This window comes from Carassius auratus, chromosome 38 (genome assembly GCF_003368295.1).
Source record: "Carassius auratus strain Wakin chromosome 38, ASM336829v1, whole genome shotgun sequence".
Taxonomy (NCBI): domain Eukaryota; kingdom Metazoa; phylum Chordata; class Actinopteri; order Cypriniformes; family Cyprinidae; genus Carassius; species Carassius auratus.
Genome location: NC_039280.1, coordinates 5,707,825 through 5,721,736, shown reverse-complemented (window position 1 = coordinate 5,721,736; position 13,912 = coordinate 5,707,825). Strand labels below are relative to the sequence as shown.

The following is a 13,912-nucleotide window of genomic DNA, read 5'->3' as shown; positions in this document are numbered from 1 at the left end:
TAGACAAATGTTCTCCCTCATGTTCTTTGTGTAGGTGACATGCATTGTAAGGAGACCAAGCTGGAGTTTCTTTCTTATTTGTTTGTTGGCCTTGGTTTTGCTTTGGTGTACAGAAACAGCAAACTGAAATGAAGCTCTCAATTAAGCAAGCCTGTGCCATGTTAGACTCAAGACTCCCCAAAGGCATCATCTTTGTGACGTTGATGTTGTCAATATTCAGACTTTCCATGATGGTAAAGAAAAATAAAAAAGTATGGGTGCTGGTGTGGTATGCTTTAGCGTCTCCAAACATTAATGCTCACATTATTCATAGTAGATGGATCTCATGGCTAGTGAATGAACAAGGTACAAGGTAAAGTTACTGACCAATTAGAAGCCAAGGTCTGTTTTATGTAAGTTTTTTTTTTTATGTACTTTAATGTTATCCAAGCTTCTTATGCTTAAATTCCCACACTGCTGCATTCATATAGGATGAATAGAAGTGAATGAGACATGGTCTAATGTGGCTGCATTTTTACTCATCATAACTACTGTACAGTAAACTTGTTGGGACAGTCCTCTTAGGGAAATCTACAGTGGAATTCAGTGCTTTTGCTCAAGGGCATTATGGTCAAATGCAAATTCCGGTACGCAGATCTCTCCCTGACTGATCTTTGTCCTGATCTGTAACTGCACTTCCACTACCCACACTGTGGGCCTCCAGGTGCTTGTGTAACAGTGATCTGCCTAATGGCTAATGAGTCCAGGTCACATGACTAACGGTACATATTTGTTTGTTTACTAGTAAAGATGAGCCGTTGTAAGGGTGTCCACGAAGCGTGCCAGTGCTTACAGCTCCTTATTTAGGATTGAGCTTATGAAAATGTAAAGGGTGAATGAATCTTGAGTCAAAACTGACTCATTTCCTTTTATAAATGACTTTTAGTAGTTGATAGAAATAACTTTCTAGTATTTACAAAAAATCATTTAGTGTAAAGGAATAAATAGATGCTATTTAAGTGTTTATGTCAAGGGTATGTGACCTGCATTCCTCCTTACTGGATTCTGCTTGAATATCTTTCACTTTTAACTTAGAGGTTATATGCAATGAACACACCTTTTATAACTGTAGAGGTCATTAGAGCTCTGACATTGTGCCAGATAATAATGTATGGTGAGTCTGTATTATAAAATCTCTCATCTGATTATAGATGGTGAACAGATTAATTGCATGATACATAATTTATCAAGTGAATGACAAGTAATCACGTGCAATCAATATTTTTAAGTGAATTCCCAAATTCTTTATTTTATTTTCAATTTAATTTATATTTTTAATCATTTCCATAGTTGCAGGATTTTTTTTCCAGATGTATTCAAATGTCTGTTTTTTTAAATCAGAAAATACATTAAAAACAATAAAATTGTGAAAATTAAAATATGTAAGTGATGACAGAACTAAATTTTCATCAGCCATTATTCCAGACTTCAGTGTAATGATCATTCTAAAATCTTTCTAATATGCTGATTTGGTGCTCAAGAAACTTTATTATCGATATTGAAAACAAATATTTCTTAATACTTTTGTGGAAACTGTGATACACAAATTTTTTTCAGAATTCTTTCATGAATAGAAAGTTCAAAAGAACAGCATTTATTTGAAATGTAATTATTTTGTAATATTGTCTTTACTGTCACTTTGATCAATTTAATGCATCTTTGTTGAATAAATGTATTATTATCTTCAAAAAAGAAAAAAAGTGTTAATGACATCAAACTTTAGACCCATCAAATTGTGCCTTCTTTCCCTCCGTTAACTTTCTGACATAAGGGCTTTTAAAGGGTTGCATTTGCACGACAGTGTGTACTAGGACGTGACGTAAACCGGTCAACAGTGATGTCATTTGTGAGTGGCGTTTAACAACGTAAACAAAGAAGAACAACGTTAACAGCAGGAGGATGGAGGACGCTGTGATCAGAGCTGTGTTTTTGTTGTGTCTCGCAGGTTTCACAATCATGGACATTGAATATCAACGTATACGTAAATCATTTGAAAGAATGAAAGAAGGACTAAGAATCTCCAACAACAACTCACAGTGCTACATTTGCTACAAGTGCCTGCACTTCAGTATATTTATCGCTGTTCACCATATTTGGGAAATAAGTTGACCCAGTGTTTACAGTATGTTTACACAGAGTTTTAAATCATGGCGAGAGAGGGCATTTTTGTACACGTTTGGCCAATCAATGTCTACTTGCTTCATGGATAGTGCCAGTTGTGCTGGTTAGACCCTGCTGCGGAATAGGAGCTAATTTGGTTCTTAAAAAAAAGGCAGTTAGGTACTAAAATCCCCCAAAAGTGGGTAGTTCCACAATTAGTTCTGGTACTATGAAAAAGTTTTGATGATGCGAAAGGCCCTGATTTCTTTTCTTAGCATCTTTCTTTTTCCCTTGTTCTTCTTTGAAGCCCAGCAAAGTACATGAGAGAATTGCTTCTTGGGAGAGCTTTTCTGGGAAAGAAACACTGCTACATTGTTGCTGTCTCTTTCATCTGTTTTCCAAAGGTTTGTAAAATGCATATGAAGATATTGAAATTCATATGTTCTTCCTCCCCTATCCTCCATGTTTTTGTCGAGTGTGTGTATGTGCGCTGTACCGCTCACGCTCGCTGGGTGTGTTTATTTTCAGTGGACTTATCGTTAGTGAGTGTGGGTGTGTTTCTGCACACTAGTGTGTCTGGATATCCCCCTAAAAAATGTCCAGTCTTTGTTGCAGTGGGCGGAGGGTAAGTTGGGGGGAGTTTGTGTATGTGTGTGTGTTTGTAGGAGAGAGTTCGACTGACGGTGGTCATGGATGGAACACAATCTATGGATGAGACAGCAGCTTGCTCGCTCTGACTTTAGAAAAGGATTGTTTTTAAACATTAGCGGCCCACATTAAAACAAGATTTCCTATGAATACTTGTCTCTGTGGGTGGACACACCACAGAGAGTCTCTTGGGTTCTCATAGACTCTGTTTTCTCAGATCTTCACATGCATTACCTTTGCCTGCCTTCACAAAGTGAACCTTCTCACTAGCTATTGATCAGGCCATTTATAGTGAAGCAGCACTGATTTATGTGTAGTCCTGCTAAACCTGCTAGTTTCAAACAGCTTGTGGGAAAAGCTTTGATGGAGTTGGCGCTTTCTGTCTGGCTGTGGTTTCCTCCCATGCTTTTTTTTTTGACTTATGGGTCATATACTGGTAAACATGATAAACCGGTAGAAACTTGACAAACTGTATAAATGTTTTATTATTGTTTCTGTTGCGGTTATGTTTGAGTGAGGTTACAGTGTTGTGTTATCACAAAAGATTATACTGTTCATGCATTTTTGCCAGTTTAATGTTTCAAGTGATTTTAAACCATTCAAGCACAATGAGATGCAAAAGAATTAAATTCGATACTCACGCATTGCTATTGTTTTTGACAATTTTGGAATTGTAACCTTATTTCTAAAAAAGACCTATATTGTGATGAAAGACTTTTGGTATAGTGCCAACTAGTGAATTTTGGACATAAAATTCACATACACTTGCTTAATATGGATAAATATTTTATTCAGTAATAAGACAAAATAAAATACTATGAAAACATGTGAACCAAATAAATTCTCACATCAAAAATTCATGTTATTTGAATAAAATTAGCACAAAGCGTCTCAAATTTTGCTTGGGCATTGTGAAATGTCAAAATGATTTGCTGCTCTTAACTTCCCAGAGCTGTTTGACAAACTCCCAGACAAAAGTTCACCAGAGTGTTTTGCTCTAAACCGCAAATAGTTTATTGCATTTACTAAAAGACCCACCGTGGCTTTCATTTCTATTTAGCACCAATTTTCCCATAAGAAATGATTTTGTCGTCTTGACATGGGGTGGAAATGCTGCATTGTTTGCAAATAAAAGTACATTTATGCATTTGGCAGATACTTTTATTCAAAGCAGTTCTCAAGGTTTAAGTTCATGGTTACTTTTTTCTATTCATGCATTTCCTGGGAATTGAACCCATGACCTTGGCATTGCTAATGCCATACTGTACTGTTTGAGCAACAGGAATACAAATAAAGACTTTTTCTTATTTTGTGAGATTTTATAATACTTTTGTCTTCATTTAATTTTAAACAAAAGAGCATAGATGGAAAGAGCATGCGCAAAGATAAGCAAAATGGATAGCGGGTCAGTCTGTCTTCCTTGTTTTTCATTTATATTTGTTGAATTGTTGATGACATCACAATCACATGCACTATGTGGTTCAAACCTACAACCTGTTTGTTATCATCCCATATATTTATCCACTAGACCACAACAATTTTCTCTATAAAACAAGGCATTATGTACGAGTATATAGAGAAACCTCTTCTTCAGGCCTCTGTGCACTTCATATGAAACACATCCCTCTGGATTTCCTCATTTCGCTCTAATGACACGATGGACCTTGTGCTTATCTGGCTGCTTGCTCCTAAAATAGAACTAATAGCCTATATATCATGAACCTGTTCAGAGGCTGGTTGGTAAACCTACACTTTTATGAAATCCAATCAGTTTGGACTGGAATGATTGTTTTGTGTCAGTTAATCGCAGTTCAATGATCCTGTGTCTCTAAAGACGGCAGCCACAAGTACCTGCTCTGTTCTTGCTCAGTCAAGGATTGTTCTGTTGATAGAGCTTCATTAGGACTGTTGAAGGTGTATGTTGGTGGGATTCAATAAGCTGCTTCGTCTCTTTATTCTTCTCAGAGCTGCCCGGTTAAGCATGGCTAGTACTAAAACAAAGCCTTCAAAGTGTTTGTCAAACTATTCAGGTGGTCAAGACAGGTCGTAATGAACATACACACACACACAGTCAGTGAATATTTAAATAATATGTTTTGCTCAATGTGAGTGTATTTACTGATCTCTTAGCTTCAAAGAATCTCAAATTGCCACACATCAGCATTTAAAAGGCATGTTTTTTTATGTGATTCTTAGTATCAATTTTAATACCGCAACAAACATGAATATGTAACACATTCAACCAAATTGGTACTTTTGACATTATTTATATTAACACACAAACACATAAAATATACAATATGCACAAGCAAAAAAAAAAAAAAAAGCAAAGCTGCAATAAAGCAAATATTTATATCAACATTTTGAGAACCAAGACAGAGAAAAGGGAAAAAAGGGAGCTTCCTCTGAATACTGGCAGTTCAACACAAGCTTGTGTTTTTGCTTAGTCTCTTGGGTAAGGCCGTCAAAATCAAAACATCCCATGGATTTGTTCCCATGGCTCCACCAAATATCGTTAATTCATGTCAGTACAATGGACTTCTCTTAGAGTCTTTAAAAAATAATAATAATAATTTACTTCATAGTTTCTGTCAAAACCTAATGAGATCCCTACATAGACAACATCTAATGAATGATAAATTAATTTATAATGAAGATTTCTTTAGTTTTTATCCTCCATTTTGAATTTAATGCATCTCTTAATTTTATTTATTAATTTTTTTGTCTCAACAGTGTGAACCAAACCATTCAAAGTATTTTTCTGGCTCTGGCGAGATGATAGATCCATTACCCAGCTCCACATCAACAAAAAGAGCCATTCTTCAGAAGATGCAAGTACTGTTCTGATATACAGTATTGTTCAAAATAATAGCAGTACAATGTGACTAACCAGAATAATCAAGGTTTTTCGTATATTTTTTTATTGCTACGTGGCAAACAAGTTACCAGTAGGTTCATTAGATTCTCAGAAAACAAATGAGACCCAGCATTCATGATATGCACGCTCTTAAGGCTGTGCAATTGGGCAATTAGTTGAAAGGGGTGTGTTCAAAAAAATAGCAGTGTGGCATTCAATCACTGAGGTCATCAATTTTGTGAAGAAACAGGTGTGAATCAGGTGGCCCCTATTTAAGGATGAAGCCAACACTTGTTGAACATGCATTTGAAAGCTGAGGAAAATGGGTCGTTCAAGACATTGTTCAGAAGAACAGCGTACTTTGATTAAAAAGTTGATTAGAGAGGGGAAAACCTATAAAGAGGTGCAAAAAATGATAGGCTGTTCAGCTAAAATGATCTCCAATGCCTTAAAATGGAGAGCAAAACCAGAGAGACGTGGAAGAAAACGGAAGACAACCATCAAAATGGATAGAAGAATAACCAGAATGGCAAAGGCTCAGCCAATGATCACCTCCAGGATGATCAAAGACAGTCTGGAGTTTCCTGTAAGTACTGTGACAGTTAGAAGACGTCTGTGTGAAGCTAATCTATTTTCAAGAATCCCCCGCAAAGTCCCTCTGTTAAAAAAAAGGCATGTGCAGAAGAGGTTACAATTTGCCAAAGAACACATCAACTGGCCTAAAGAGAAATGGAGGAACATTTTGTGGACTGATGAGAGTAAAATTGTTCTTTTTGGGTCCAAGGGCCACAGGCAGTTTGTGAGACGACCCCCAAACTCTGAATTCAAGCCACAGTACACAGTGAAGACAGTGAAGCATGGAGGTGCAAGCATCATGATATGGGCATGTTTCTCCTACTATGGTGTTGGGCCTATTTATCGCATACCAGGGATCATGGATCAGTTTGCATATGTTAAAATACTTGAAGAGGTCATGTTGCCCTATGCTGAAGAGGACATGCCCTTGAAATGGTTGTTTCAACAAGACAATGACCCAAAACACACTAGTAAACGGGCAAAGTCTTGGTTCCAAACCAACAAAATTAATGTTATGGAGTGGCCAGCCCAATCTCCAGACCTTAATCCAATTGAGAACTTGTGGGGTGATATCAAAAATGCTGTTTCTGAAGCAAAACCAAGAAATGTGAATGAATTGTGGAATGTTGTTAAAGAATCATGGAGTGGAATAACAGCTGAGAGGTGCCACAAGTTGGTTGACTCCATGCCACACAGATGTCAAGCAGTTTTAAAAAACTGTGGTCATACAACTAAATATTAGTTTAGTGATTCACAGGATTGCTAAATCCCAGAAAAAAAAAATGTTTGTACAAAATAGTTTTGAGTTTGTACAGTCAAAGGTAGACACTGCTATTTTTTTGAACACACCCCTTTCAACTAATTGCCCAATTGCACAGCCTTAAGAGCATGCATATCATGAATGCTGGGTCTTGTTTGTTTTCTGACAATCTACTGAACCTACTGGTAACTTGTTTGCCACGTAGCAATAAAAAATATACTAAAAACCTTGATTATTCTGGTTAGTCACATTGTACTGCTATTATTTTGAACAATACTGTACCTTGCGATGATCCATTTACATATCATGTAACCTTTCCTAATTCCTCCAGTGCCAGGCAGCCTAAAATCCAACCCCAACAACGCCAAGATGATCAAGTGGACAAAGCTGAAAAGGGGTCTGCTGAAGCATGTCATCCTGTCCCCATATCGTCTAGAAGCTTTCTCACGAGTGAGTCAATGGAGGAAGGGAAAGCAGTATTGTCATCTAAATTAAGTAACAGTAAAGAGACCACCGAACCAAATCTTGATGCTACCGGCCTGAAGAGACGACCGCGGACCCAAAGTAGCTCAGGAGAAGACACTGTCCACCAAAAGACAAAAAGACCTCGTCTTGGAGAGCCTGCAGCATCAAGCGATTCCAAAAATCCCTCTTCCGACGTTGCTGCTGCAGACTCTGTTTGCAGTCTCCAGCCTGAGATTTCACAGACTAACCAAAGCGGGCTGGCCGCAAGTTTGAGAGGCCTATCCGTCAAGCCTTTATCCTCTGGCTCCTCTATTAGTTCAAGATCTGTTGCCAGAGAGGGAAAGAAGGGGGGTGAGCACAGAACATCCCGATTACGCCGACTCAAGAAGTCCTAAAGGGGCGTAGCGGCATGGAACGAGAGCGGATATCTGACGCCACCACGATGGATGTTACAGTACACACTTCTACTGTAATACTGTCTGTCAGCGGCAGTTGCACAAGCGTTCACCACACGCAGTATCTGCACATACAGTACTTCCCTTCTCCCTTTAAAGTAAAAAACACAAAACTGCTCAAATGCTTGAATTAGATTACCAAGAAGCTTTCACATTTTTGAATCGACTCCACTAGCAACAACTTAAAAGGAACTCAAGCAGACAGTAACTTCACTCTAAACAAAAACACAAATGCAGTTCGCGTTTTCAGTGTAAGATTTGTATTTCAGACTAGCGGGAGCCGTTGAGCACACTGTGGCTTCAAGCCCAAATCTCTGGCTCCATCCGTCTGAAATCTCCACTCTTCCAGCTTCAGCTGAGCACATGATTGATTTCGCTGTGTTCTCACATACACCGCGCTCCTTAAGCGATCAGGGTTTTTCACCGTTGGAGCCGACTGCCGTCTCCCTGTGGTTATTATTTGTAAATGTGTTATTGCTTTTCGTAACAGCTATATGTCTGGTGCAGGATGACTGACAATGTCATGAAACGCTGAAGTGGCGCTCGCGTCTGATATTTGGCTAATCACGGGTGCAGTCGACATTGATTTAGTGCGTGATGGCAGGATGATTATATGTATGGACATAAATTTGTTGAGTCACATGCTTTATTTTCCAGCTGTGCTTACAAATCCCTCAATGTTTAGGCATTTTGTATAATAGAGATGTGTCAACTTTATCAGAATATACAACATTGTGCAGTTATAATGCCATAACATGGCAGTCGGAATACTTCTGGTTTAGACTAACAACATGACTGTATATTCTGATGCCATGTCATGAATTTAAATCATTAAAGATAGCAAACCATTTGTTCTTAATCAAACAATGTTTGCATTGAGACACTTGTGAGCTCAATGTCCAAGGAATACCTTAAAAACTGAATGCAATCTACTGTACTGCCTTAAAATATAACTAATGTTTTACTATTACTTAACCATTAATAATAAAGGAATTCTGATTTTTTTGACACTATCTGGTGGTCAAAATGACATACTGCAATATCGGAGATCAACCTTTAGCAAATTGAAGCTTAAAATCGCGAGGTAACCAAAGTAGCAGCAGATCTTTTCCATATTGTGACTAACACTCAAGTGTAACAGATAAGTGAAAAATTACAACGTAGGTTCGGGAAAATTAAGTCTTTTTATTGCTCGAGATGGGTTGGGTTTTATGTGGATTAAATGCTTGGAGAAATCCAGCATACAGTATATCACCAAGAAGAAAACTGAGTTATGACATTTTGATTAAGGCCAGGATAATAACATGCATTTACAAATTAGAATTTTAAGTTCATGTTAATTTAAAAAGAACAATTTTAACCATTAAAGAAATGTCATCAACCCATTCCAAACCCATTCAGCTTCCTTTCTTCTGTGGAACAGCAAAAATAAATTCTGGAGGCTGTGCTGAGCATTCATTTTGATGTAATTACAGTGAATGGAGATGGATGTTTTCAAGCCTTAGAAATGACACAGAGCGCAATAAAATAATCATAAAAGTTACTTGTGCATTGTATCCAAAGTGTTCAGAAGTTATAAAAGCCTTTGTGTGAGAAACAGACTGAAGTTTAAGTTGTTTTTCACCAGTGTTCCTCTGCTGTGACCAAATTGAGTCAGCAAGTTTATCTCGAGTCTGATTCATAAATCAATCAGACAGGTTTTATGAACTGGATGATTGAAAAGATGTGACTCACAAGAATGATTAGTTCACAAATTGGACTCCAGCAATTATAAGAAAATCTTGAGTGAATGTGCACTTAAATTTCTTCAGAAGACTTTGAATATAGGCATGAGTTGTATAAACCACTTTGATGATGTCTTTGTGTTCTTTTTGCACCTTGAAACCTCCAGTCCTCATTCAATATGCATGGAAAACAGCAACCTTACTATCCAAATGCCTTTTTTGTGTACCACAGAAAAAATAAAATATATGAACAATATATAAATGCTGATAGAATTTACATGATACATGGCTGGAAAACCCCTTTTTTCTTCTCATCACCATAAGCTTTGCCTTTGCCCTGCAGTTATTTTCCTGAATACCTCATTCATCATTTAGGGAGGGAAGTTCAGTCGCAGCGTCAGTCTTCACATGGTACAGAGTACATTCAGACCTGCACGGCTGTACCACGAACAGACATTTAGACAGACCTTGTGCCTCACATTACATTACGTCAGCGTAAGAGAGGATTCGGCTCCTCCCAAAGCAGCACACAAACATTTAATTTTCCTTTTATACAAAATGTTTAATAAATATAACATTCAAAAAATATTGCCAGGAACAAACTAAAAAACAAATTTACAGTAAGGTCAAATATGAACACTGAATATTGCCATGAGCTCATAGAATTTAAAGTAACACTTTAGAAGGTTCCATTGGTTAATGTTAGTTCATGTTACTTTAGTTGACATGAACTAAGCAAGAACAATCATTCTACAGCATTTATTAATTTTAGTTAATGATAATTTCAACATTTACTAATGCATTATTCGAATCAAAAGTTGTGCTTGTTAACATTAGTTAATGCACTGTGAATTAGCATGAACTATGAATAACTATTTTCATTAACTAACATTAACAAAGATTAATACAGTAATAGATGTTTTGTTCATTGTTTGTTCATGTTATTAATGCATTAACTAACATTAACTAATGGAACCTTATTCTAAAGTGTTACCTAATTTACAAATGTGATAAGCTTGCCGGTTTGGTGTTTTAGAGAGCCTCAAAATAAAAGAATAACGAAAAGAACACTACATGTGCACAGCAATAGAAATGGACTCCTGAAAGCAAGGCAGTCGTCTACAGTGTTTCTATTGGCCCCCTACTGTTCAAGTATTCACAGCCTAGCTTATGACATACTGCAAACCGAAGCGGAAGAGAAATGATATATGTGAATCAGGTTTACCAACAAGCAACTAGAAGACTCGTGTTCCCTTTTATTTGAGATATTTTTAATGATTTATTTTTTTCCATCCGTGGCAAGCAATGTGTCTGCCACCAGGTATCCAAACAAAAAGCAGTCATGAGGTTGACATTACTTGCACCGAGCAAGTAAGAGTTGGCAAAATACATACAATAGAAGTTTCAAATATTGAAATATCTGACAATATATAAAGAAAAAAAATTCAGGCACACAAATGCCCATCTTGTTTTTTAGAAAAAAAAAAAAAAAAAAAATAGACTGCTTTTTCTCTCTGAAATTTTGGTATGCGGAACATCAAACAAATGTCGTCTGAACAAAGCTATAGGCTTACAAAGCTATCAAAACCTTCAAAACTAGACAGGACATATAAATAAAAAGGAATGATATTTTAAGGCTCTTGATTATTAAGTTAATAAATCAAATATACACAGTGATTAATTAAAAAAAATATACATATCTACACTAAATTGACACAATTCTTCATATTGGCAGCAGAAGGCTTACCGACCTATCCCACCCCAAGAAAAGAAAAATAATAAATAATATTTTTTGTTTTGTTTTTTTCCCGTTTTTCATACTCCTTTTCGACAATTGCTGTGGTGCTTAGCTGTGAAGGCACTTTCAGTTCAGAACTAGAAATAAAACCAACTAGAGAGAGAGAGTTTCCACACAGCCGCTGGATAACGAAGAAACAACTACATTAGCTGTGAGAGCATTGTCATTATGAACGAAAATAACACTATTTGCAAACACTATGCAAATTTTTCAGACTCAGAGATACTCAAACGTATCCACAAAAATATAGACATTTGAAATGTGTAATTTTTTTTTTTTTTTAACCATTTGTTTTTTCTTTTATGAAGGAAAACACTGGATGCAAAATGCAGCATTTGGGTTTTCCAGCCGTCCACAGCAAATATTACAATTGCCAGTGTGAAGCCAGCTTGTCAAAACTTAAATTAACACAGGATTCTAGGCCAGTAACAGGCTTGGAGTCCAGAACATGACGCAACAGTTTTAAGAAGCACAACCCCACCCCCCCGAGACCCTGTCAAATGACTGGTAAGTGCAACAGGGGTTCGGTCGCACGGCAACACAGCTGCCTGCTATACGATATACTCCAACCTGTTTAAACTCTGTGCCGTTTCCAAGTCTCTGTTGTCTTTTTTGTTAGTCCAGTTTGGGTTTTTGTTGGGCGCACGCTCCTCCCGCTCCACCAGCGTGTATGCCGACTGCTTGGTGAAGCGCGCTTTCTGCAGGTGTTTGTCCATTTCCTCTTCCTCCACCTCGGAGTTATGCGTCCTAATTTTGGCAATGATGGAGTTCTTCCCCTCGTAGTCTTTTATGACCACGCCATGGGCCGCATGTTTCTCGATGGGGTTCTTGATTTGGTTGAGCTGCTCACGCACATTATTGGTGGTATTGTCCTCTGTAGCTGAGGTAGTTGCGTTGCTGTGGTTGTTCTGTTTGCGCCGGCGATGAATGCACCACAGGAAGGCCGATGCCAGGGCAAGGATCCAGAGCACGATGAAAATGGAGCTGAGCAGAGGAACCAGGTAGTCTTGGGACAAAAGAAGGGACAGTGGGTCAGTATTTGAGACAAGAAGACTGCAAGGGAAAACTATTAAAATGTCTATTTACTGGTGAACATTTGTGCACTGGAAATGTGAAAACCTTGGAGTTTGAAAACAGAAGTGGTGTAGGAAAAAATAATCCACACTTCAATTCAACAGCAACATTTTCCTATTTTGGACAAGACATACACTGTTTATACCCGGTCCCCTGGCCCAATCTACAGAGGCTGGCTCACACGGTTTAAAGGTCTCTTAAGTTAGGAAGAGACTTAGCAGCTTGGCAGAAACAAAGGACGCCATTTTTGATGAACAGCATGCATAAAGAGGGCCCTGATGTCTAATTGAAGTTCAATCCAACTGGCAGAGCTGATGTAACATTCCATTGCCTCAATGACTTAAAGCTTCTTTTGACAGTTAAACATTGCTCAAGCAAGACAGACCAAGGACAGACAGTTCAACACGACTGGCCCAGACTGTGGAAACCTTAATACTTAAATTTTTGACTACTTTTAATGGAGAGCTGCTTACCAGTTTTGGGGCTTTGTGTCTTATGAACTCGTACGCCGGTGATGGCCTTGATGATGGTGCTGTTACCATCGTGCTTGCTCACCAGGTCGAATATTTGACCCGTAATGTCTTTAATAGGATTCCTGTCCGACCTGGGCTCTTCTGTGGACTGCACAGGAAACGTAGATTCATAAATATCACAAAAAATTGAAGTCACTTGGGTCCAAAACAACTCTAGAGGACTTTCAACGTATGAACAAAAGAATCTTTATTTTTTGGTGTACCACAGAAGAATGGAAACATGGAATGACATTAGCGTGAGTAAATGACAAAAAACATTTTCTTGGCCCTCTAGAAACATTTTTTAAATGCTATTTTAGACCCATTTATACTTGTTGAAAAGCTGTACTTACAATGCTGACGTGAATCTCATTGCTGGTTGAAGAAGATGGCTCACAGGTGATGGACACAGCATACTCTGCTGTCAGGTTCTTCAGCAGGTACCAGTGCCTCAGCTCATTACAAACATGCTCCACACTCAAGCCCTGTCGCAACAGAAAGATCTATTATCAATTGGATCTAATGTAAGCGCTTTCCAACTAAATAATTAGCACCATATTCATCTTAATCCTCAAAACTTCTTTTTGGTTTTTAGGTTTGTCTCCAGTAATGGAGCAGACAGTGTGGGCAATGTGAAAAGTCCAAAATGAAAGATTTAGTCGGTTGGGGGAAAGTAAAAAAAAAAAATTAACATGGATGGCAAGGTTCTCCCCCTGTCAAATATTAATCATATACACTTCTCTTTAGTTTCTGTAGCCCATTAGTAGAAGAACCACATGTTTTTAATGCTTGTCACTGTCCTTTGTTGCACTCGCTTGTCTCTCGTTCAGCAATTCGGGCTGGCTGGTGGGCAGCCGCCAGCCGTGTTTCTCAACAATGACTGCCTAAGTATTAAACCGTTATG

The 13,912-nt window shown here is 37.9% G+C and overlaps 2 protein-coding genes across 7 annotated transcripts in view; one reads left to right on the top strand and one right to left on the bottom strand.

The window, feature by feature from the left end:
• The window catches only part of slx4ip (SLX4 interacting protein), a 44,995-nt gene extending 33,847 nt beyond the window's left edge, over window positions 1-11,148 (top strand). For all 6 annotated transcript variants that reach the window (XM_026223593.1, XM_026223591.1, XM_026223592.1 and 3 more), the window contains 2 exons: window positions 5,521-5,618; window positions 7,312-11,148. In XM_026223593.1, coding sequence (XP_026079378.1) covers window positions 5,521-5,618; window positions 7,312-7,840 — 627 coding nt within the window. In that variant the 3' untranslated portion in view covers window positions 7,841-11,148. The remainder of the gene's footprint in view (window positions 1-5,520; window positions 5,619-7,311) is intronic.
• The window catches only part of jag1b (jagged canonical Notch ligand 1b), a 26,890-nt gene continuing 24,085 nt past the window's right edge, over window positions 11,108-13,912 (bottom strand). Inside the window, exons 24-26 of the mRNA XM_026223567.1 lie at window positions 13,362-13,493; window positions 12,970-13,117; window positions 11,108-12,428 (exon numbers count right to left, since the gene is read on the bottom strand). Of these exons, the coding sequence (XP_026079352.1) occupies window positions 11,974-12,428; window positions 12,970-13,117; window positions 13,362-13,493 (735 nt within the window). The 3' untranslated portion in view covers window positions 11,108-11,973. The remainder of the gene's footprint in view (window positions 12,429-12,969; window positions 13,118-13,361; window positions 13,494-13,912) is intronic.